Here is a 24,198-nt window from a genome sequence, read left to right on the forward strand (position 1 = left end):
TTGTGTTGTTACATTATGGCAAGGAAACTACAGAACCCAAAGTGTCCAAAGTGCCAAAGTATTCTTGCCCAAGTGGTATTACCCTTTAACATACTGTACACTGATGACACTGTCAAACAAGTCTATGAAACTATCTATGAAATCTATGAAAAAGTATAATCTGCAACACTATTTCATACAGCATGCAGTGGGGGGTCCCTGCTTCATGTCTCTCTCAGCTAAGAGGTCCTTAGCCTGAACAAAGTTAATGACCCCTGCTATTAGTTCTTCTACGATTATTTTTGTTTATTTTAATAGGAGACGTCGGGCTGTATTTCTGCTGAATCACTGAAGACCATTTAATGGCAGACAACGTATAGTGCATTGTTATTGAACAAGCCGCTGCAACAGTGTCATTTAATTAAAAAATTCTTATTGCGAGATTAAAGATTTAACCACTTTCAGAATCTCTGAAGTAAAAAAGAAAAGTCTTCTCTCATGGGATCCCTGGCATATCGTTTCAAATGCGGGTCCACGGGCTAATTAGTGTCAATTTGGGGGTCCTTGACATGAAAAAGTTTGGGAACCACTGATATATAATACAACATTTTAAGTGTTCACACATTGGAGGAAAAAATACAGATCTACAATCACAGCGCAACACATTGTGACCCCACTGTGAGCTTGTACATCAGCATTTCTAAACGTTGTACATCAAAGGGCTTAAGTGGTTAATGTCAAAGGAGGATCGCGAGAAAAGAGTAATGGATCTGGAAAAGGCTCTTAACAAGGAGACAAGACAACGCTTGTCATTTTAATAATGCCCTAATGATTCCTAATGATCCATTAACAGCAACCGGCGCTTTCTACAAAAAACTAAAACGTAGAAGAGCCGTTCTCAAAGTGGGGTCCGGGGTCCTTCAAAATGTGTTAATACAGCCTCACATCCATTCATCAGATCTACATGCTCACAAGCTTGTACATATATCCCTAGCACAGGACATTTTCAGATGGGGGTCCACCGCTAAATATATCAATTCAGGGGTCCTCGATATGAAAACATTTGAGAACTAATAATGTAGATTGATAGTGTTGTCATATTGAAGAGGAAAAAGGGAAATAAAAATAATTCACGGAGAGAAAGCTGTCTGATGCAGGTTCAGTTCTCGTCAGTGCTTCTGTATTTGTAGAATACTAAAGAAACACACATCCCTAAGTCAGGGTCTTCAACAGGTGGTCCAGGACGCTAAGGGGGTCCTCCGTTACTACAGGGATACCACAGAGTCTTTGTGTGCTATAGGAACTTAAAATAGCAGATCTACAAGCTTGCTGCGACTATTTTCAGCAGAGGTTTAGTGCAGAGCGAGGGAAAGTGCAGTCCAAGTACAGAGCCAAAGGTCAAGTTTACCAATTGAGGGTTTAAGCCTGAACATACGTATTGATATAAAAGATAATGTGTGAATAAACAAACATTAATTTACTGTACACAACACTGATAGTGCTCTGAAGCACGTCTATGAAGCTATCTGTGAAATATATGAAATTGTCTAATCTGTGACACAATGTTATACAGTATGTAGTGGGGGTCCCTGCTTCATCTCTCTCTCTCTCAGCTACCAGTGGTCCTTGAGGGGGTTCCAGGTGGTCCTGAGCTAAATGATGGAAAGTTGGTAACGAAATGGACCCTTATATTTAAGAATACAATTATTGATAAACATCTGCTTGTAAATTACTTAATTTACGAGAAGAGAATTAGATAATGTAGAAGAATTGTTATTTTGTTATCTCTCCTATGGTAAACATCAATACAGCATGGAAATGTGTACAAAATCTTATCCAACGATAACAAAATAATCCTTTTAATAATAATCCTGTCGGAGTCGGAAATATCATCCAAATGGTCCGTGGCTCAAATGCCGAATACATAATGGATGAAAAAGGTTGAAAACCACTGAGCAACAGTAAAGGGTCCTTGGTCTGAAAAACATGAAGACCTCTGTCCCAAGTGGACATGTTTGTATCATAAACGAGAAACTGTAACCCACATCACTGTGTCTTCAGGAACAGTAGCTCCCGGGCTCCGGCAGTGAAGAAGTTGAGCTGCCTAAAATTCACAGACTTTATTGAATCATGTCCCAGAGACTAAAGAAATGGTGACCTCTTCTGGCCTTTGAGGCTGCCAGCCTACATACCAGCGCAGTATTTAGAGAGAGGGGTGTGCCTCTCACATCCTCATGGATTAAAGCTAAATTAAAGCTCAAGACTGAAGATGTTTGTATGACCAGGACCTAAAACCGATATGTGATTTGTTAAACAGCGTGAAACGATTCTCCACACTCCTAAACATTTAACACAATATGTAAAATGATGTTTTAGTATTGTTCCTGCTGTTCTATATACAGCCAATCAGGTGAAAAAATGACAGAAGCTTTAACCTTTGCTTTCATGAAATATCAAATGTCAGCTACAGTATTGCCTACGGCCGTGTGTGCGTTTACTGGACGTATAATGTGTTTTTATTGTCTCTCAGGTGGAGTTCTGTGGCGTCTCTATTCCATTTGAATAGTTCCCAAAATGTATGGTTGTAGACTAAGTGAATATCCTCCCTCTATGCCAGGAAACAAGGTCTGACAGCCAATACTGTGTTACGAGTGCAGTTGTGTAAGTGTATCAGTGTATGCGTGAGTTACACAGCCTACCTGTATACTTCTGTGTCGTTATCGTGCCATTGTTGTTATCGAGCATTGAGAACTTGTAGATGGGCTATTTTCGGTGCACAACATGCATCTACAGAAGACATGCTGGGTTCTATGGATCCAAATGACAGCGACTGAGAACTTTAATCCATGCATCCTGTAGTTACTCTGGAATACAAAGAAACACTGCTGAGGACACCGAAACAAATTTAACTTGAAAACGGTTGTAGAAAACAAGAGTTCTCCATTTTTTTATTGTTTCCAACCACATCATATTGTCCATTTACTGTACAGACTCCCAGCTTTATAGTTTGATTTGCACACCATCACAGTTTGAAATTTCTTTGAAATGAAAAATTACAACACAACTATGAAAAAGAACATTATGCACAAAATCAAAACCTATAAAAAAATATAAAACAAACAGTACTCCTCTAATCTCAAATTGACAAAGTACCATTTCAATAACAAAAACATTTAATGCACAAATTGAGCAGACAAATTAAACTTAACAAATAGGGTTTTTTTGTTTGATTTTTTTTAAATAGGAGGAAAATACATTTTTTTATCATGCAGATGATGTGTAATATTAAATAATGAATCAAACAAAAATAATATATATTTCTCTCTATATATCTTTTAAAACTTTTCAAGTCAAAGCACTCTGATCCCTTATACAGAACAAAACGACCAAAAAAGAACGAACACATTAGAAAGAGAACATCAGAGACTCCACAATGCTTTCATAGCTGCCATTGTCGTATGGCCTTGTATGGAAAACATTTACATCTCAGCAACATCTTTTTGGCACAGAAAAATACATTTATAATGGCAGTAGCATTTTGCAATTTATTTATATATATATATATATATATATATATATATATATATATATATATATATATATATATGTGTGTGGCTTGGAGCGCAACACCGTAAGTGACCGTTTCAGAATCTTTCCAGCAAGAGCTTTTCATTCATTGTAATTTTTCAATTAAAACATAAAACCTACATATTAAAAAAATTAAAAACAAAAACAAACAAACAAAAACAAGTCAAATTAAGTAAAATATGTTGTTCTAATTGAATATTTACAATAAATTAAAAGCTCTCCTGTAATTGTGAAAACTTCACTCACGCACCTTGTGCTCGGAGCCCTTAGGTGAGCTCCCGCTCTTATTCCATAAAAGAACATCATCATCATAACAACAATAATAGAAGGAAAAACATTCTGTGCACTGACATCATTCAAGAGGATTGGCGTCCTCACCATCATCATCATCAGGGGCGTGAGTGAGGCAAGCAGCCGGAGCAGATCTCAGCCCTTCTATTGCAGCATGCTTTTGATAGACTTGTTGGTCGACTCGTCATTCAGATGTTTGGTTGTGTACCTGTCGCGTGGGGAGAGAACACGTCATTCTCCACCCCACCGTTTAAAAAAACAGTGGGTCGGGACCCCAATAGTGGGTGGGGGGGGGGGGGGGGGGTTTGGGCTTCTTTTTTTTATTATAAAAAAAAATAAAAATAAATCCCATAAATTCCACAAATTTGAAGCGAAGTGAAAATAGCAGATCTACAAGCCTCTCGACGCATTGCGGACGAACGGGGCGTGAGCATCGGCGACATCACATTTCTCTTTTGCGTCACGGAATAAAAGGTTTGGGAACCAATGCTCTACCTGTACCGATTTCCTATCAATATCAATTGTCTGAGATAACAGGCATATTACTATTTTGTGCTTTGCGTTCCATTTTTTTTTCCTGTGAGAATTTGAAAAGCGAGTGACCCTCACGCAATTGGGAGTATTAAGATTGCACGTTTTCCCATCACGCTCCCAAAGTGTGATACCGAGTCGAGGTTGCCACGGGAATGGCCATGTCAGATTGAGAGACGCTGTGCGAGTAAAGCCAATCCACTAACAGTACATTTGGGATATGGTAGCTGGGGGCAGGGTCACATGTTCGATGCAATCACCTATTATTCTAAGAAAAGGTTTCAGCAGCAACCTAGATTTGAGATGGAGGGCTCAGCCTAAAGCACACACTATAATACGGTAGTTACCTACCATTCCCGTGTTTAATATTAAGTGGTCGGTGTGAGGAAGAAGCAGGTCTGCAGGGATATTGCAGGGATATTGCTTGCAAATTAACCAACAGATAAGCATGTCATGCTCATAAGTAACTGCTGAAATGCTCCAAACCCAGCCTAGCAGTCTTGAACAGTCAAAAACATAATTGTCCTTGAATAAGTGTGTGTGTGGGGGGGGGGGGGGGGGCACTATATTTATATTGGCCACATGACGTCTTAAGTCGTCACTTAGTGCCCTGGCCTAAACAAACATTAAAGTCCATAGCCGTGGCTATCAAACGATTTATGTCATACTCATAAGTGCTCTAAAGCAGTGACGTAGAGTGCCATGAGGAATTGGACCAGGGGTCTCAGCCCCCATGAGGAATTGGACCTGAATTATATATTCGCCTCGGTTCGTCCCGTTTGTACCGCACCAGGTCGCGCCGCGCCCGTTCGCGCAATTCTCGTCTTGTCTCGTCTTGTCTTGTATGTAATCGCGCCGCTCTATCCATCCAAGTATGGCACCTTAACACCTCTTTTTTTCCTCACTGTCCGGGGCGGGGGGTGGTGGGGGGTGGAACGGAGTGGACCGTGCTGCCTGTCCCCTTGTACACATGCAGATCAGGCATTGAAATGCTAATTTACAGTAGGTTTGTCATTTTTGTAACAAACTCTCAACTTCTCTGAAGTTAGAATCAATAAGTGAAAGCATCTAACTCCATTAGGTGGGATTATTCAGCACAATAACCTTTCTACAGTATAAGAGGATCAGCCTGTGTGGCTGTGTGTGTGTGTGTGTGTGTGTGTGTGTGTATGTGTGTGTGTGTGTGTGTGTGTGTGTAAAGGGTCTTTGCATCCAGAGCTAATCAAACTAATCTAATCACTGGACCAATCATTGTCAAATTGAACAGAAGTTTTTTTCCACGTAAGTTTTATCTTTTTTTTATGTAACTTTCATTTTATATGGAAGATAAAGGGGCTCTGATCAGCTGATACTGTGCAGCGTATCTAGACGGCTGGCATCACAGGACTAGAGAAGAGATCCAGTAGAACTAAGACAAGGCATTTCATGCTTGGTTGCGTTTGGGTGTCGCCCTCCATAAATGGCCGATCTGCAAGTTCACAACGTGTCTGTGAGGCGTTGTGAGCTTGTACTGTAGATCGGCTATTTTTGGCATGCAGTATAGATCAGGCATTACGACGCTATCACAGGCTGCCAAAATAAATGTAGTCGATCAAATCAACTGTAGATTTAGTTGCCATATAGTCAACGAAAACTAGGCTAAAACATTTTAGACGACTTAAATATGACTCAAACTAAATGGATTTTTTTTTCAAAAGTATGACTGAAACTAAATCAACATTTGCTGTCAAAATAAAGACCTGAAGTATATATATTCTAATGTATTACCTGAGAGCATTGATAAGGCCTTCTACAGTGTTAGGAGTATATACTGTATTCTAATGTATTACCTGAGAGCATTGAGAAGGCCTTGCAGTGTTAGGAGGAGTATATATTCTAAAGTATTACCTGAGAGCGTTGAGAAGGCCTTCTACAGTGTTAGGAGGAGTATATATTCTAAAGTATTACCTGAGAGCGTTGAGAAGGCCTTCTACAGTGTTAGGAGGAGTATATATTCTAAAGTATTACCTGAGAGCGTTGAGAAGGCCTTCTACAGTGTTAGGAGTATATATTCTAATGTATTACCTAAGAGCATTGAGAAGGCCTTCTACAGTGTTAGGAGGAGTATATATTCTAAAGTATTACCTGAGAGCGTTGAGAAGGCCTTCTACAGTGTTAGGAGGCTGCTCTTTGAGGACTTTGATACAGCCTTTCATCTGCAGAACAAAGAGCTCCAGTTAGTCCCCATGTGAACAGCTTGTGCTCCGGAGGAGGAGCCGTGTATTAAACTGGATGTGTCTTTCATCGATTAAAACCTCTGCAAAAAATGTCTGCTGAAAACTAAATGAAAATAAACTAAATAAAAACTAAGCTATGACGGCTAAAACTGAGAATAAATATTGACAATTTACTCAACAAATAAAAAAGAAGACTAAAATGTTAGGGAGGGACTAGTGGAGAAGAGATCCAGTAGAACTAAAAGACAAGTCATTTTATGTTTGGTTGTGTTTTGGTGCTCTGACAATGGCAGATCTACAAGCTCACAACACAGCGCAGGGTCGTGAGCTTGTAGATCAGCTATTTTCAGCAAGTAAAATCAGGCATTACGACGCCATCAAGGCCCGCATTTAGTCCACTAAATAAACTGTAGATTTAGTCAACTAAAATCTCATGATATTTAGTCGACTAAAACTAGACTAAAGGTAAAACATTTCAGATGAGGGAAATATGACAAAACTCTGTGTGCATGTATGATATGATGTGTGTGTGTGTGTGTGTGTGTGTGTGTGTGTGTGTGTGTGTGTGTGTGTGTGTGTGTGTGTGTGTGTGTGTGTGTGTGCATGATGTGTGTGTGTGTGTGTGTGTGTGTGTGTGTGTGTATGATGTGTGTGTGTCTGTGCTACTCACATCTATTTTGGAGGACCTGGCGAAAGCTCCGACAGGATGAACGTAGTCATAGAGGATGATGACCCCTACCATGACCCGCAGACAGAAGGACACTGTCTCCTCACTGGCAAAACGACTGCGGTACTCCCTGGACCGAGAAGGGGGGAGAAGGGTGTTGGCACAGGTCACTTAACCCAGTGGTTCACAAACTTTTTTATGTCAAGGACTCCCAAATCAACATTTATTAGGCCACGGATATTTCAGAGATTTTTTATATTCATTTCATGGACCCCCAGTTTCACACGCATTATGCTACGCATTATGCTAGATCGTCTCATATACTGTAAGAAGCGTGTTTGAAAAATAAGATACGTAAAATCATCCCGGCCATTTCACTCATATGGATATGAAGAATCAACTGACTGAGAGAAAATGTTACTGCTGCTTACATTTTCGTTATAAAAATGTAGAAAAATCTATCAATTATGACTGACTGGCGGTCGTAAACGATACAGAGAAACCTCCCTGACAATATCGCCAAGACAGTTTGTTTATTTTTGGACCACAATTCTAATATGAGACGATTTTAAGATGACCCCACGTTATTCTCCAATCTCCATAGAGAAAAACTTCCTAGAACCCCTTGGAACAAGGGGATGAGCGAGTGACGTCGCTCTGTGTTCATGGTTTATAGGAAAGAAGAACCAAAAATCACTTTCTGCCTCTAAGTCATCTAGGTTACTTAGGCAATCATCATGAGTTAAAATGCCTAAGTAAAGTCTACTCTCTTAAAACTCTCTGCCTATGAGAATGATTGTTACACCCAAAAACATTTCTGCCAAAGTGATTTTGGAATGTAACAAGCATTCTGATGCAGGATAGTGTCTGCAACTGTATAGCAGGGTCAACTCGCTTTTTACAGTCCTTTCAGCTAAAATGTTGCAAGCCAAGTGAAGTAAAAAATATTGTGTACACATAATACAAAAGGAACACATGGGGATAATAGAGCACTCTGCACACACCCACACACAAGTCAAAGTTACATTCTTAGCACTCCTCTGCTAACAATGTACCCAGAGACTAAAACACATACCGACCCACATAACAATAAGATACAACATGTCATAAAACATACGCTGTGAAAACACACTTTCAGGAGGTTCAATTATCACTCAGACTTCACTGTATGTCATACAACACATCGTCTCCGTCGGGTGAAAACCTCCAAATCTCCAAAACTGTTACTTTTCAGGATTCTAACTCAGCTCAAAGCTTCTCGTCACGTTTGTGGATGCTTTTGTGTACTGTCTGTAGTTTGATCAAGTAGGCCGTCGGTTTACCAAATAACACAAACGGATGGAGATAGGAGGATTCTGCCCGACAGCCACGACATGATAGATTACATGTAGCAACTTACGGCGTTTCCAGCATGACTTTACACACACTCGCCATTGTGCTTAAGCAGTCCGTCGTGTTCTCAATAGGCAAGTTCTTGTTCTGAAAGCAAAGCATACAAGTATTATTTTACAAAACGTTTAAAATGCCACATTTTAATGTGTATATTTAATGCAGATTTTGACAGCAAGTATTCGATCAAGGCACTCCCCACCCAATTAACTTTTTTTGCTTTGTACCGCTCTGAATTTATATAGCACATTACAAAAACAGACGCTTTAGTTTATATTAACCAAAAATAAACAAACTAGTTGGCAAAAGCCTGAGTGAACAAGTGTCTTTTCAGTGCACTTGAAAGAGTACTTAACCCAAATATGGGCCAAATATGGGTGTTCGTGTACATGCTCGACAAAGTCGGATGCACCGCAGGACCCAGATTGTTTTTTATAGTATGTATATGCATATGCATGTTTTAGTATAGGATTTATTTGGATTTGACATCATGCGCAATTCACCTCTGATACAAACTTGGTTGTGCCGTCACTCATCGCCTTCAGCATGGGCGTGGCATCGGCGTAGAACAGCGATATGCGATTGGCCAGCTCATTGTTGACCTCGTTCTCTCCTTCTGCCTGGAGTGACCAATCAAAGCAAAGAGAGGAGAAGTTTGTCTCTTGAGCAGCAAGTTCTAAAAAATAAACTCATAGTCGCTTTCGGGCAGAAAACTTTTATCTCCATGTTCTAACTTTAACACGTTGTTTCATTTACGCTAGTCTACTTGATCATACACACAAAAGCATCAAATGTAGCAGATCCAAGGAAGGTCGAAAGTTGGAAACGTGGTGCGAAGCGACGCGTTTCAAGCTGGCAGATTTGCTACAGTACTTTTGAATTTGAATCATGAAAAGTGACAGTCATGGACATATGAGGTTTCCCCCCCCGACAGAGACAATATGCACACATTTGCATAATAGAAGGGAAGGGACACATCTTGCCTCGAGTCGAGTCTTGATTTGACAAGGGAACAACATTCGGCGAGCGATGATAGGAATAATGGCCCACCAGCGTGTCAAGTCAAATCACACTGGAGGAGGAATGATCACACATGAACCAAACGGCCGCTCTCACCACCACTGAGAGGACACACGTGTTCCACAGAGATCGTCTCAATGATTCAAATGTCTGAGCTGTGACCTAAAACGCAGCTGCTTCCTTAACCCATTTTGGGTGGGAACCCCTGTTGGTGATTCAAGCTTTATGTTAGTTTAGCTTTAGCTATTGAAAAATAGCATACATATATATTTCATTTCAACATTTTTAACTAAAATATTGGCTTCTGGGGGGTCCCTGGAACGACATATTTTGAGATGGGGGTCCGTGGCCCAATGGAGATAATTCTAGGGGTCCTTGATATGAAAAAGGTTGAGCACCACTGACATAGAAACATGGGTTTTTCAGAAAACAATTATGATTTAGAAGCCTTTTTTTAAATCGCCATCAGTCCAAAATGGGTTAAGTACTGGAGGAGGAAGGATAGCTGGCTGAGAATCATTTTAATGCCGATGGTCTAGCTAGATGTCTGGCACCATTTACCTAATGGCATATTCTGGTATGGAGGAGTGCATATTCAGAGCATCAGGCATCTGCAGTTTGCCACGTTTAGTAAAAAGGCATAAATCACATAAGATACTTGTGATACTCCAGTGAAATCAAAATAATATATGTGGTGGAATACGCTGTGTGGTTACAGGACAACGGGTCCTTGAACTGTGACATTATACCAGTACTGTTCAGCAATCCCCTTTGTACTCTAGGACCTGGCTAAGATATGTATGCGCTTCATTTAGCGGAGAATATCTCAACTGTTCTTGGCTAATATGACCGCTGCGAACATCGTGGGAACTGTGAAAAATCTGGGGCGAAATACGCGGAAATGAACACACCAGACAGCTACTTCAAACATGGCTCTATCTTCTAAACTGTTTGTGTGACAGATTTCCTGAGATGCTCAAAAAAGAATACTCATGTTTGAATACTCAATAGAGAATGAATTAAATCCGCACTTCCAGTCGAGTAAGAGTCTTTATTAATAAAGATAGTGCTCCGCATCAGCAGTCATACCAGACAGACAAACGCGTTTCGGCGTGCAGGCCTTCGTCATTGTCAATTTTGACACTGCCGAAGTCTCGAAGGCCTGTGCGCCGAAACGCGTTTGTATCACACTCACTAAAATTGCAGCTGTACGAAAAGCTTGAATGATGCTCTTTCTATCTGCAAAGTGTTTGTTTCATAAAAGTCCAAGGTAGACATGTTATGAGCTACTTTATGTCAAGAAATTCCTTGCAGGTGATTTATTTATTTATTTAAGTATTGGAGTTTGGAAGCGCTCGTTGATTAATCACTGCGTACCACCTGTTTCGAATTTGCACATAATGCAGGAGGCAGCAGGATGCTGCGTTACTGAAATGGAGCGCTTCCAAACTCCAACACCTGCAAGGAATTTCTTGACATAAAGTAGCTCATAACATGTCTATGGTGGATTTTTATGAAACAAACACTTTGCAGATAGAAAGAGCATCATTCAAGCTTTTCGCTGCAATTTTAGTTTTTTAATTTTCACCATTTTAAAATGCTTGGTGTGTATTGAAAAAATGCCTAGGAAGGCCCATAGGCTCTGATGCCTGCTAGCGAGTCCCCGGGTCAACTCCCGGTGAGGTCCAGACCATTCGCTGCAGTGCATGTCACTCCACAACACTCTCTCCTTCTCCCCATCTCTCTCTGCACTGTACAATCAATAAAAGCCAGAAAAAAACCGAAAAAATAAAAAAATAAAACATTTTTTTGGCTAAGCGCGCTGGCAAACCTACAGCTTTTCACACCATTCCTCTACAAATGTTGTGTATAAAACAGAAGACCTGGGTGAGGTCATCAACCACTGGGGAGCTGCTTGCAGAGAGTGTGTGTGTGGGGGGGGGTTTAGGGTTATTTCCTTTTACAGTTACTGTGTCCCAGGGGTTGTACTCTGCTGTGGGAGTCCCCACTCCCACACAAAAGACAAAAAAAAAGGAAAGACATGCCATCTCCACTTCTCCAGTTTACTTCTCATATCTGCGTGAAGTAGGTGGCTGCCTTTTTAGGAGACACCGGAAGCAGGTTAGAGTCTATTATTTCGGAAGAGTGAACGTGAACAGCTTCTGAACCATTCTTTAGTCCCCTGTGAACTAAATATTGGAGCAGACAAGCCACACAATCTTCCCAATGTTTTCATACTAATGTCTTTTTTTCTTCAGAGAGATAAAAATCAACTTTATTATCGACCTTTCTCTGTCCCAGCAACACACATAAGACATGGCACTTAGGAGAACATTTGCAGGATTTGTGTACCATTTCACCTCTAAGTGGCTCCAACTGGGACGGCGGATCTTTCTACATCTGAAACCATCTTTGCTCCAACACACCCCCCTAGATCAGATGTCTTTCCCCACACAGAGACTCTCGTCTCTGGAGGAACCGACGGGCCACACGCTGCTGCTACTGATCTGGGCTCACGTCCCGCTGCATGCCGCCATGCACGGCTGCGCTCCGCTGAGCAGCGCAGACTCCTCGACACTCCCCGTGGGAGTACGGTGCACGGATGCACACACTTCCTGACGCACGTGTCTGTGAGTGTGTGTGCCAGACAAGCACCTCTCTCACGGGGCGTTGCTGGGACACTTGTGAAAACTCCATCCATCATAGTTTGCCGTGGCACTGAGGAGCGGTGAGGTAACCGGAGGCCAACGCATGGCTTCAATCAACATCACATTTGGAATGGGGGTCGTAATGACGCACGCTGGCACGGGTCATTTGAGGAACGCAACAATAGTTCTTTGGCAATTCAGCCTTTTTTTCCCCATTAAAACAGGGGTCCTCAAAGTTTGTCAGGCCAAGGACCACTTAGCTGGTCCTTTTTCCCCTGTACACCAAACCTGTTTGCCAAAAATGGACAATGTACTCACTACAGTTGCTTGTAGATCTGCTATATTTAGCTAAAGTTCTCCTCAGATTAAGAAGTGTTTAATGTCACACAAAGACTTGGCGGCCCTCCTGTAGTGACTATGAGGACCCCATAGGGCCCCCACCGGACCCCCCGGTGAAGGCCATCCTCACAGAGCAGAGTGGTACTCAGGTGTGTGTACAGTGTACTCATCGGTACCCCATAGGGGTCCCCGGACCCCCCGGTGAAGGGCATCCTCACAGTACAGTGTGTGTACAGTGCAGAGAGGTACTCAGGTGTGTGTACAGTGTGTGTACAGAGCAGTGCACTCACCTGTACGTTATTGATGCGCATGCGGCTCAGCGTTCTCCTGTAGTAGCTGAAGTCATTCTGAATGGCAGGATTTGTCATCTGCAGAAGAAAAGCATTATTTATTATATTTATTATCTTAATACAAGAATGAATGTCTCGGGGGGGGGGGGGGGGGGGGGGGGGGGGGGGCGCGAAAGGCGGGCATGTGTTGTGTGAACGCCACAACACAACATGTGCATGTGTGTGTGTGTGGGTGGGTGGTGAGGGAGATTATTGGACAAGGCGGACAGATACACGAAAAACAGAAACGAGCGAGTCTTTCACTGTTCTGTTCGTAGGTGGAACAGCCTAGAGCAGGACTATATAGGATCAGGATCAAATACACCCCCCCCCCCCCCTCCTACCCCAGACAGGATGCTTGGGGGGTGGGAGGGAGAAGACATGAAATGGAATCATACGGTTATATTTATTTGACGAACAGGGTCTTTGAATCCACTGACATTTATTATTTACCGCTATTTTATTTGTTTTTACCCCACTTCCACAGGCTCAGGGGTAGAGTAGCCGGATGGGGACCACAGCAAGGTTCCTAGTTCGATCCCAGGCTCGCCACGAGTTAGTGTCGAAGTGTCCTTGAGCAAGACTCTGTACCCCTAATTGCTCCCGATGTGCAGTTTGGTGCCTTGCATGGTTTCCTCCACCATCGGTGTGTGAATGTGTGGGTGAATGTAAAGCGCTTTGGAAAAATGCGCTATATAAATGCACCATTTAACATTTACCAATTTTTACATCCACTTCCCTGAACCATCAAAGACAATCAGGTCCTTCCTGGAGATGGGAGAAGGTACACGTCTAACCGTGTGCACGGAAATATTTCATTGTCATGGATGGATTAACAAAAAAATGTAATTAACTCATAATTGTACGAATACGATACCATGTTACGGTTAACCACTGATAAAAGCAAACACTCCAAGCGTTAAATGCCCATCCCTACCCCTTCCCCTTTTAAGTCTCAGTTGGTTGCGCACTGGGTGTTGTGCACATGTAGATCGATTTTCATTTTCTTTGCCTCTATTCAAAAAGGTCTTAAAAGTCCTTAAACTGTTGTTTTAGAAATGTGCAGCCCTGTACACTTACAGTATACGGTATGTTGGTTTGTTTACCGTTGAGTGAGAAAACAATGTTGCACATTATCGGGGAACCCTCCTGTTATTTGTGGAAGCTCAACCTGGGGGTCCGGAACGACGGGTTGAGAAGTTGAGAACCGCTGACGAAGCTGGCCCAGCCATGACCGTACCCCACCCAGTCCCACATTGCTTATCAACAACACCAACGGGGGCTCCACCAATCAGTGCCGTTTGTGCGGCTAATTATCCACATTCTTACATGAGCTCATTAAAAGGGCTGGGAGAGAGAGAGCCATGCTGGCAGCCAGGCAGTGTAATCCTGCCACAATAGACTGGTACTCATTCTGTGTCCACTAAATGCCAACATGCGAAGACAGGCTGCCCTCCACCGGGGGGGGGGGGGGGGGGGGGGGGCTGCGAGACGCCCCCACACTGATGCTTTTAACTGGGTCAGTAGACGGTGGAAGTGGCGGTTAAAGATTGATGAATAGGGCCTGGCTGGCATGTCACCTTGTGCCCCCCTACCTTCCTGCTTTTATCCTGCCAGCCTGGGTAATATAGCAAGCATTAATTGCGGGACGCTGACAAATAAAAACTCTTCAGGCATTAGGGTGCTCTTTTATGGGGAGTGCGTGTGTCTACGAAACGGGGAGGACGACATTTTGCAGGGATTTAGGAGGGGGAACAGATTCACCCCCGCTGTCAAACGAAATGAAAGCTCATACAATTGTGGACGTTGACATACAATGCACAGTCGACTGAAATAATCCACATACAGCATTTAGTGTCTGGCCCCTATGTATGCGAGATATATGTCTGTCAGGTGGAAACCTCATACTGGCATGTCCAAAACTGTTACTTTTCAGGATTCAAATTCAAAAGTATCAGAGTGTCAGCAGGTAGGTAGGGGGTGTAGGGTGGGGCAGTTACAGCTTTTAGCTCAGCCAAAAACGGAATTAATAATAAATAAAAAATATTCAGGGCTTTTCCTCTCCCATCTATAAAACATGCTACTGTGTGCAGGAGTCTTGCTTTTAGGATGACACAATTTGGAGGTTTGTGTTACCCTGCAAAAAAAACTTTACAACCTATTCAATAAAAAAGTATTCTTAGGGGCTTGTTCCCTCCCCATCTATAAAGCATGCTACTATGTGCAGGAGTCGTGCCTTTTAGGATGACATAATTAGGAGGTTTGTGTTACTCTGCACAAAATAAATTAAAAAATTAAAACTTTAATTCTCCTGCAGGTCTGCTGTATTAGTAAAACAAGGCTGCCACACAAAACAGGAGTCTGGTAGTAAGGTTCCAATTAAAAAACAATTATCTGCTCATTGGCTCAAGCTTAAAGAGTTCACATCTAATTAAAGGGCATCAGCTGCTTGTTAGGCTAGTAAGAGCTTTGCTCGGATCACACAAAAAGTACACGGTGCGCAGTGGCGTGCACAGACATTTAGAGGGGCAGGTGCTCAAGTGAAAAAAAGGGCACCTTGTGTAGCGCGTGGAACCGTCCGGTTGCCTTAATAGTGTGAGATTTATAGATTTTGGGGCCTAAATAATATATTAGAAGCTTAATATCAAGAATTGATCAATGCCACCATGGTCCACACACTACAGTTAGTTAGTTTAAATGGGCACATTTGTCCAAAGGGAAAAGGGCAGGGGGTGCTCTAGCACCCCCTAGTGTCTATCTATGCACGCCACTGACGTGTGCTATGACCAACATCGAGTTATGGTTCCACTGTTAGTTTTGTTGACTAAAACTATGACAATTGTTTTTCACCAACTAAAACAAAATAAAAATGAAATAACTGACGAAAACAAAGACTACATTATATTGACAATTTCGTTATCAAAAGGGGAAAGAGTATGTCAGTAGGATTCTATTCACGTTTTGGGCCTTTAGCCAACACCCTTATCCACAGTCCAAGACTCTAGCGTCATGGACTGATAGTGTGTATAGTTTCAATGTATGTAGTATGTACATATATATTTTTTTAGACAGCTGCTAGGTTCTTGTTTTACCCAAGACAACAATAATAATAATAATACATTTTACATATAAGGCGCCTTTCAGGGCACTCAAGGTCGCCGTACAGGTTAAAAACAGTTGATACAAAAACACAGTTAAAAGGAAAACAAAACTAGGGCACAGCTTGCAGCAGAAGACACAGAGGTCAGCCATATGCCTGGCTAAACAGGTGGGTTTTGAGGTGAGTTTGGAATATGGTGATAGATTAGAGTCCATGTTTCTGATGTCAGGGGGGAGGGAGTTCCAGAGGTGGCTAGCAGATTACTGAGGCATTTGATGCATTACCTGGTGTTTACCTTGCTTACTTTACATCACTCTCTGGATTAAGAACTAAATGCTAAATTGGAAATAATGCTTTACAGTAGGGATGTCCCGAATATTTTTCCGTTCCCGTGTTTATAGCAGACTCCTCACTCAAATGTGCACTTGCAGTTTGGGGAATTCGAAAGCAAACTCCACATGCCCCAACATTTTATTTACCTGCCATAGTGTCAACCCCTTAGCCCTATATCGGATGGGAGGTTAGACTGGCATATATTCGCCGATACCGATATGAACCGATATGACAAAAAAAACGTTAGTTTTAATTAGTGATATCATTATATGTTCTGTGTTGTGCGCAGTGGAAGGCAAAGTGCTCTAAGTACTTCACTGTGTGTAGTGTAAACACCTATGGTTTTACTGTGCATAGTGGCAATAAACTTCTTGTATCTTCTTGGTATAATATTTCACCCTGCATTGTTGAAATACAATGCAAATGAATATACTGCATCATTCATCATATCGGGAAATTATGATGCAGTTCTAATGTACGCTTTGTGAAACAGTGAAAGGAGCCCCCCCCCCCCCCACACACACACACACAATATGTAACTTTATGATTAAATGGTAAATGGTGCATTTATATAGCGCTTTTATCCAAGACACTTTACATAAATTGTGCATTACATTGACACACGGAGGAAAACATGCAAGGCACCTACAGTATACCTGCACATAGGGGGCAATTAGGGGTTCAGAGTCTTGCTCAAGGACACTTTGACACCAACTCTGGTGATGTTTTAGTAATATTCTTCCTGTTGTTCTACATACTGCCAACAAGGTGAAGAAATCACAGACTGAGGCTTTAACCTTTGCTTTTGAAATATGCGAGACCATTAGGGTTTTATGGAAGATGCTCCTGAATATAGTTACGGCTAGTTTGACCACTTCAAATGCTCCAATCTTAAAATAATAACCATCAGGCTATTTTCACTACACGCTTCCATAGAAGACATGCTGGCTTCTATGGAATCCAAATGATTGAAAACTTGAATCCATGTATGATGATTGATGATATTCCCCAGCCCCCCCCCCCCCCAAAAAAGCTAACAAAATCAAGGTTTTTACAAGGAAGGCAACGCAACAAGCCAGAATCGCATTATCTTACTTTTAGCTCGTCGAAGCGCAACGTGAAGTGCAGGATCTCGGCAAACTGCTTGGCCAGCGCCTGCTCCCTCTCCAGGTGCTGAGTGGGGTCGTTGTACTTCTCACTGGTGAGAGCTCCCAGGAGGCTGTGCAGCTCTGCCTCTGTCAGAGAATAGAACACACACACGTAAGAGTGGAGAAAGGCTAATAACGTAATGCAGGGGGTGCGGGAGCCCTCAGAGTTACTACATTGAGGACGCCAAATATTTGTGTGATAGTAACATTTTCTTTTTTCATTACCCACTTGAACCCTGGTTGGAATATTCACCGTAAATAGCAGCGTAAATAGCAGATCTACAAGCTCACAGATTGGCTATTTTACGGCAAAGAGGTTTAGTGTATTGGGGGACAAAAAAGACCAAGTATAGAGGCTATGGTCACGATAATTAAGTATTGAGGGTTTATAAAATGGTTAAATTGCCAAAAATACACTAATGACTAATGCCAGCCGGGGCGAATGATGGATGGGAAAGGAACTGGTTGGAATAACGTGTTCCTTCCACGCGCTACGTCCAACCAGGGAAACTCCCCCTGTCAGGTGTAAAGGAGCAACTTATCCATGAAGGAAGCATGAGTTCAAGTCCGTTGCTCTACCCAGGTTGGCGGAGGGTGTGTAGAGCCCAGGATCACATTAGATAATTGACACAGGGGTGAAAAATGGGTTAAAATCAAATCATGGGATAAAAAAGAATTATACACTGTGACAGCAGAGAGTGATTATTTAAGCACATGCCAGCTTGCATAAAATGCTGAGAAGATGCCCCCCGCCCCCCGTTGCCCCTTAAGGACCCCTTAGCTGTGAGAGAGGTGAAGCACGGACCCCCACTACATATTGTATCATAAAATTGTATCATAAATGTCATGGATAGCATCAGATTTGTATATATATATATATAAAAAAATACACTAATGACAATACAATTTTATGATACAATATGTAGTGGGGGTCCGTGCTTCACCTCTCTCACAGCTAAGGGGTCCTTAGGGGAAACGGGGGGGGGGGGGGGGGGGAAGATTCCTCTAAAAATAAAAAGCATCTGTTGTATATTGAAATACCATACAGGAGAGTAAATGTGCACGGCAGACAGACAACGAGATGACGTTCCTAAACTATTGGAAGCTAATGGATGTGCCTGGAATTCTCGATCTGTTCTACTGAAACCTGCAAGGTATATTCTCCACCATTATGGCATTATCCATATTTAATTTACTACACATCTTCTCAGCATTTTATGCAAGCTGGCATGTGCTTAAATAATCACTCTCTGCTGTCACAGTCAAACCGAGGATTCAGCCATCACATATTTTCGATGGATCACGAGTGTTGCCATCTCGGCTAATTCTAAGCGACTCTGGGCTTGTTTTGGGGTTTTTGGGGGCTTGTTTCTAAAGTGTCAAAGGTAATAGAGCATGCACCTCCACTCTAGCCCAGGTGCTGGACAAAAGGCAGGACAAGAGGAAGAAAAAGAGTCAGCTCCACTGGTTTATTGAATCAACGTTTCGATCACTGGGATCTTCTTCAAGAATAAACCAGTGGAGCTGAGTTTTTTCTACCAGTGTTGCGGACTCTATTTCTTCCTCTTGTTTCTAAAGTGTAGCTTATTTGGGCTTGTTTTCCAATTTGGTTTAAAAAGTGTTTTCAAACATTTCAAGATGCCCCAAATTAATATGCATCTGTCTGCGGAATTTTCTTTTTGCCAGGGACAAGATTTGTGTTGTTAAAAAGTTTAAATAAAATAAAACATTCAAAACATTCAAACGGCTTCACATTTTTATTTCCAAGATTATAATTTTTTCAGCAGATCTACATGATTACAGTGTGTCATTTCTTGGTTTATAAAGTGCTCGTGTGGCCTATTACTGGACACTTCCCACTTCCTCAAAATGTCCCCCAGCTGAAGTAGCGAGTAACCCGATTAGCTGGAGGGGGGGGGGGGGGGGGAGAGACAACGTGGTCTGGTGGTAGTAGTGGCGTCTTAACTGCCAAGCGCCCAGTGCCAGTCTGACGGGGGGGCTTTCCTGCTCAGATGGAGAAGAGACATGAGAGTAATTATCGGCACGAGATTGGGGGCAGTGGGGGTTTCATCCGATTATGCTCATTTGTTTTGACACTAAGTAAATACAAAGCCTACTGAGTGGCTTGACATGGTATACCTAGTATCATAATTAGCTATGAGCAGGGAAGATCAGAGATGGGGGGGTGATATGAGGGAGCGCATTTCACTTCATAGGGGTTTCTGTCCGCGAGTCATTTCATAGCAGCTCCTCTGGGGAAATCAAGACATTTTTGTCAACCCCCTTAAAATCGGGAGCATCCGTATAATGTTTGATTTTACTGTTGGCTATTCAAAAATAGAAGATATACACACTACCTTTCCTTAACTTTAGCTTTACAGGCAAGGGGAGGGTGAACACTGAACAGGGCAAAACTGCTGGTCAAAATGGACAAATAAAGAAAGGTTTTTGGTTTGGAAGGCGGACGGGCAAAGGGCTGACACTGTGTGGCCGGCACGCTAAATTGAGCACGTTTGCCATTCAGTAATGACCCCCATCTGCTCAGACATCAGCGCTGGCAGTGAAGCGCCCGATAAAAACGGGCTTGGTCGGTCGACCCCCCCCCCCCCCCATCAAATAGAGATAGAGCGAGTAGCTTTCAGGCCCTCGGAAATGAGCTACTCTCGTGTTGTTAGTAGTGTCTGGGGGGGGGTTCTGCAGGGGAGCAGGAGGGCGAGGTGGGGGAGCGGAGGGGGTTGAGAAGGGGGTGGTATGGGGGGAGGGGGATGTCTGATCATGTCAGGCCACGGAAGAGCTGGCTGTGGGAATGTGTGGGCACGTAGTGGGCTCCTCTCACAGGGAGGGGGGGGGGGGGTCGGCGCTGTGGCGGGAATTATTACTTTTTCCCAATTTTTCTGGGTCAAGACGAGAGTAAAAATCGAATTTATTTTTCCTGCATTAAAAAAAAAAAAAAAAACTGAGTGAACTGAGTGGTGCAGTTACGTGTGGGGTCGGTGGGTCTCCGGAACGTCCAGACCCACAGGACCACGCCCAGGGTGCCAGCCCGGTTCCAGCGAGCTGCCCCGCATCCGAAACGGTCGAGAAACGACAGAGTTACTGTGTGGGGGAATTAGCATTTAGCAGACACCTCACTCTCTCTCTCTCTCGCTCTCTCTCTGTGTAATTAGCAGGCAACAGTGCAACACTATCTCTCTTTGTTTCTAGCACAACAGCACCACTTTGACAGTGCAGAAACATAATTCCCTTCCTTGATGTATTAATGACCATCAACAACCATCACCTGGGCACAGTCACAGACACACACAGCTCCCCTCTACAGTGCTCTACTACTGAAAGTGACTCAGTCTCATTTCTCCAATTTTAAGCATTTGAATATGATTAAAGTACTCGCACACTGTGGGCTCCGATGCTCGTGAAGTGCATTTATTTGCACAAAAAAGTTGACTGTGACGTTTCGAGCGCAATGCTCTTCCTCAGACAGAGGAAGAGCATTGAGTCAGAGGAAGAGCATTGAGTGAGAGGAAGAGCATTGAGTCTGAGGAAGAGCATTGAGTCAGAGGAAGAGCATTGAGTCTGAGGAAGAGCATTGAGTCAGAGGAAGAGCATTGAGTCAGAGGAAGAGCATTGAGTCAGAGGAAGAGCATTGAGTCAGAGGAAGAGCATTGAGTCAGAGGAAGAGCATTGAGTCAGAGGAAGAGCATTGAGTCAGAGGAAGAGCATTGAGTCAGAGGAAGAGCGTTGTGCTCGAAACGTCACAGACAACTTATTTGTGCAAATAAAGGCACTTCATGAGCATCGGAGCCCACAGTGTGCGAGTACTTTCTTTTCACTATCTGTGCATACTACTAGTCACCGCTCAGCACCTGACCAAGTTTGGGTTGGATGTGCATGTCTTTGTACTTTTTGGGGAATATGATTAAAGCTCACATTTCTGAAAAAAAAGAAAAGGAAAATCGATTTTTTAATTTTATTATAAAATATATATTGATATACGATATATCGTTACATGCCACTTGTGTGCTCTGCTCGCGCACAAGTAGGCCATTCGTGGCCTGCTTGTGTGCAAAGCGCAAGTTGGCAGCTCGACAGAGTGCATTTCTAGTTAGTGCAGCCGTGCCCGGCAGCCGGTAAAAAGTTCTCAACAGGCACGAAAATTAAGGCCCGTTCCTACCTAGGCCCTCATCAAACCCTGCACACTCAAGACACTGCCCCCGCTGCCACCCTTAGATCTCCATATGGACCTGACCTGTTCTGACATTCCATATGTTGATCTGACCTCATCAAACCCTGTACACTCAAGACATACTCCATTATGGTCAGACCTCAAACCCTGTACACTCAAGAGAATGCCTTCGCTGCCACCCGTAGATCTCCATATATGGAGCTGACCTGTTCTGACATTCCATATGTTGATCTGACCTCATCAAACCCTGTAAATATGACTACTTTGGGGGGGGGGAACCCTTGCTCTAGACTAGAGGCACTGCCAAGTGCCAACGATGAAGCACTGACTGACAGTTGACTGACACATTTCTCTCATTGTACGGTAACAAAAATACAAAACACCTTGCCGTTCGTACAGTGTCAACAATAAGAAGCTCTGGAAGGATAATATGGGTGTATAATCTGGAGAATGGTGCAATAAGTCTCCCTGGATCAATACGAACATGAAAACCAATACCCACTGAGGGGTAAACGACAGATGTTCCATTCCATTCCATATGCTCCATAATACTCCTTAATTAATAAACTCCCAATTGCATGGGCAGCGACATCTCTAATCTTTTATCTAGAGGAAGGTAGTCATGTGCTTTTCAGACGGCTCAAAACAGACTCAGCCTAGGGATGGGACTATAATCCTTTGTGATAAAAAAAACAAAACGCTCACAATAATCGTATTGGAGAGATTTTAATTTATCGTGAAATTGTCCCCGTCATTATAATAGGATGAAACAGCTTTTGTTGAGCTGCAAATTCAGTGCACTTAAACCCTCTATATTAAAAAAAGGACCAGTAAAGTGCGCATTTTTTTGGTACTCTGATTTCACGCTACACAAATCATACTTAAAAAGGTTATCTTTGAAAAACAAAGCACACTGTCAGAAACGCATCTCCATGACCTTCTCACTGCGGGTGTGGTCTATAAATGTTTGGTGGTTATTGTGCTCTGTATTGTCTGTCTTGATGAAGGTCTAATCGACCGAAACGTTGACCAAAAAAAGAGTTTCTGACAGTGTGTGGGACCCTTTCTTTGTTTTTCAAAGATAACCTTTTTAAGTATGCTTTATTGCCCTACGCACCTGTCACTAGCCTTCTGAGGTGTGCATCGGCCTTTTGCTAAAAAACGCTACACAAATCAACAGCACGTTGAGAGCTTGTTGAATGGCAATTTTTGGCAAACCTTCCACACAGAATAGGGACGTTGGGGCTTCATCTGTGTAACCAGTGGAATTTTAAGTTTTAAGCACATTTGCCACAATAATCGTGACGTTGTCTCATGCCTTATTGAGCCCCTTGATTATTGCGGTGGATGGAGGGTCTTCTCATATACATACATACATACATGGACCCCTGAAGCCGCCAGCGAGAGGGCAAGGCAGCGAAGCGGAGCACGCAGGCGACGTGACCTACTTCATTACATAACAAGCAGGCATTGTAGTAGCAGGCTGGCGCCCGCCGCCGCCTCCTCCTCCTCCATTGACTACCTTCTAAACTCCCGCCCCGTCAAGAGGGATTACAACGTTAAGGTCGTCAGGTCGAGAGGGGGGGGGGGGTGGTCACGTCTCCAGCCTCACGGACTCACCGCGGTCACCAGATTAGGCCCACCGCCGCTAAGCTAACACCAAACCCTCGTCCCATCTCCATACTAATGAAGCCTGTTCCACACAGAGGTCAGCGTTCAGTGCAAGGCAAGCAGCAGAAAGGCTGTCTGGGGAGGGTTAAATGTATGGCCTATGAGGACAAAGGGGGTTGCCATGTATGCTTATTATAAGCGACTTTGGGCTTGTTTTTCTGTGAAGTTGCTTGTAAATTATTGAGTAGCTGCGGGTTGCAGGTTTTTGGGCTTGTCTGTAAAGTGTAGTAGTTATTTTGTGCTCGTTTCCTAATGTTGTGGTTCTCAAACATTTTCATGACAAGGACCACCCAAATTAATACAAGATATTACAAGAGATAATACAAGACACTTTGGTATAACCCGGCCGGGGATCGAACCCCTGACCTCACAGTTTCAGGGCGGACACTCTAACCACAAGGCTACTTGTGGTCAAAGACAAGCTCCATATATGGCCAGGCCACGGTGAGGTCGCTCCTCGCCACCCAGGCGTCTTACTGGTAGGTGGCGGTGCATATAGGTTTAATGTGGCCTATATATATAGTCGCTTCTTTTGGGCTTGTTTTGATAGATATGGTTGCTTATTTCTCTCGCAAAATCCGGCAACACTGGATGGGGTGTGTGTGTGTGTGTGTGTGTGTGTGTGTGTGTGTGTGTGTGTGTGTGTGTATATATGGGCGTATATCTATATGGGCATGTGTGCTAATTTTTGCAGTTCAGCAGCCAATGTTGCACATGTGCATTCTGATATAATTAAGGTCATGGAAGGAGGGATTGTGTCTATATG

The 24,198-nt window shown here is 43.0% G+C and overlaps 1 protein-coding gene across 3 annotated transcripts in view; it reads right to left on the reverse strand.

Moving 5' to 3' along the window:
* Positions 1-3,567: 3,567 nt before the first annotated feature.
* The window catches only part of fam49bb (family with sequence similarity 49 member Bb), a 55,261-nt gene continuing 34,630 nt past the window's right edge, over positions 3,568-24,198 (reverse strand). For all 3 annotated transcript variants that reach the window (XM_080793454.1, XM_080793456.1, XM_080793455.1), the window contains 7 exons: positions 17,526-17,665; positions 12,959-13,036; positions 9,165-9,281; positions 8,672-8,751; positions 7,276-7,402; positions 6,514-6,584; positions 3,568-4,066 (listed from right to left, as the gene is read on the reverse strand). In XM_080793454.1, coding sequence (XP_080649580.1) covers positions 4,003-4,066; positions 6,514-6,584; positions 7,276-7,402; positions 8,672-8,751; positions 9,165-9,281; positions 12,959-13,036; positions 17,526-17,665 — 677 coding nt within the window. In that variant the 3' untranslated portion in view covers positions 3,568-4,002. The remainder of the gene's footprint in view (positions 4,067-6,513; positions 6,585-7,275; positions 7,403-8,671; positions 8,752-9,164; positions 9,282-12,958; positions 13,037-17,525; positions 17,666-24,198) is intronic.

Source organism: Protomyctophum bolini, assembly GCF_963924005.1.
Source record: "Protomyctophum bolini genome assembly, chromosome: 21".
Classification (NCBI taxonomy): domain Eukaryota; kingdom Metazoa; phylum Chordata; class Actinopteri; order Myctophiformes; family Myctophidae; genus Protomyctophum; species Protomyctophum bolini.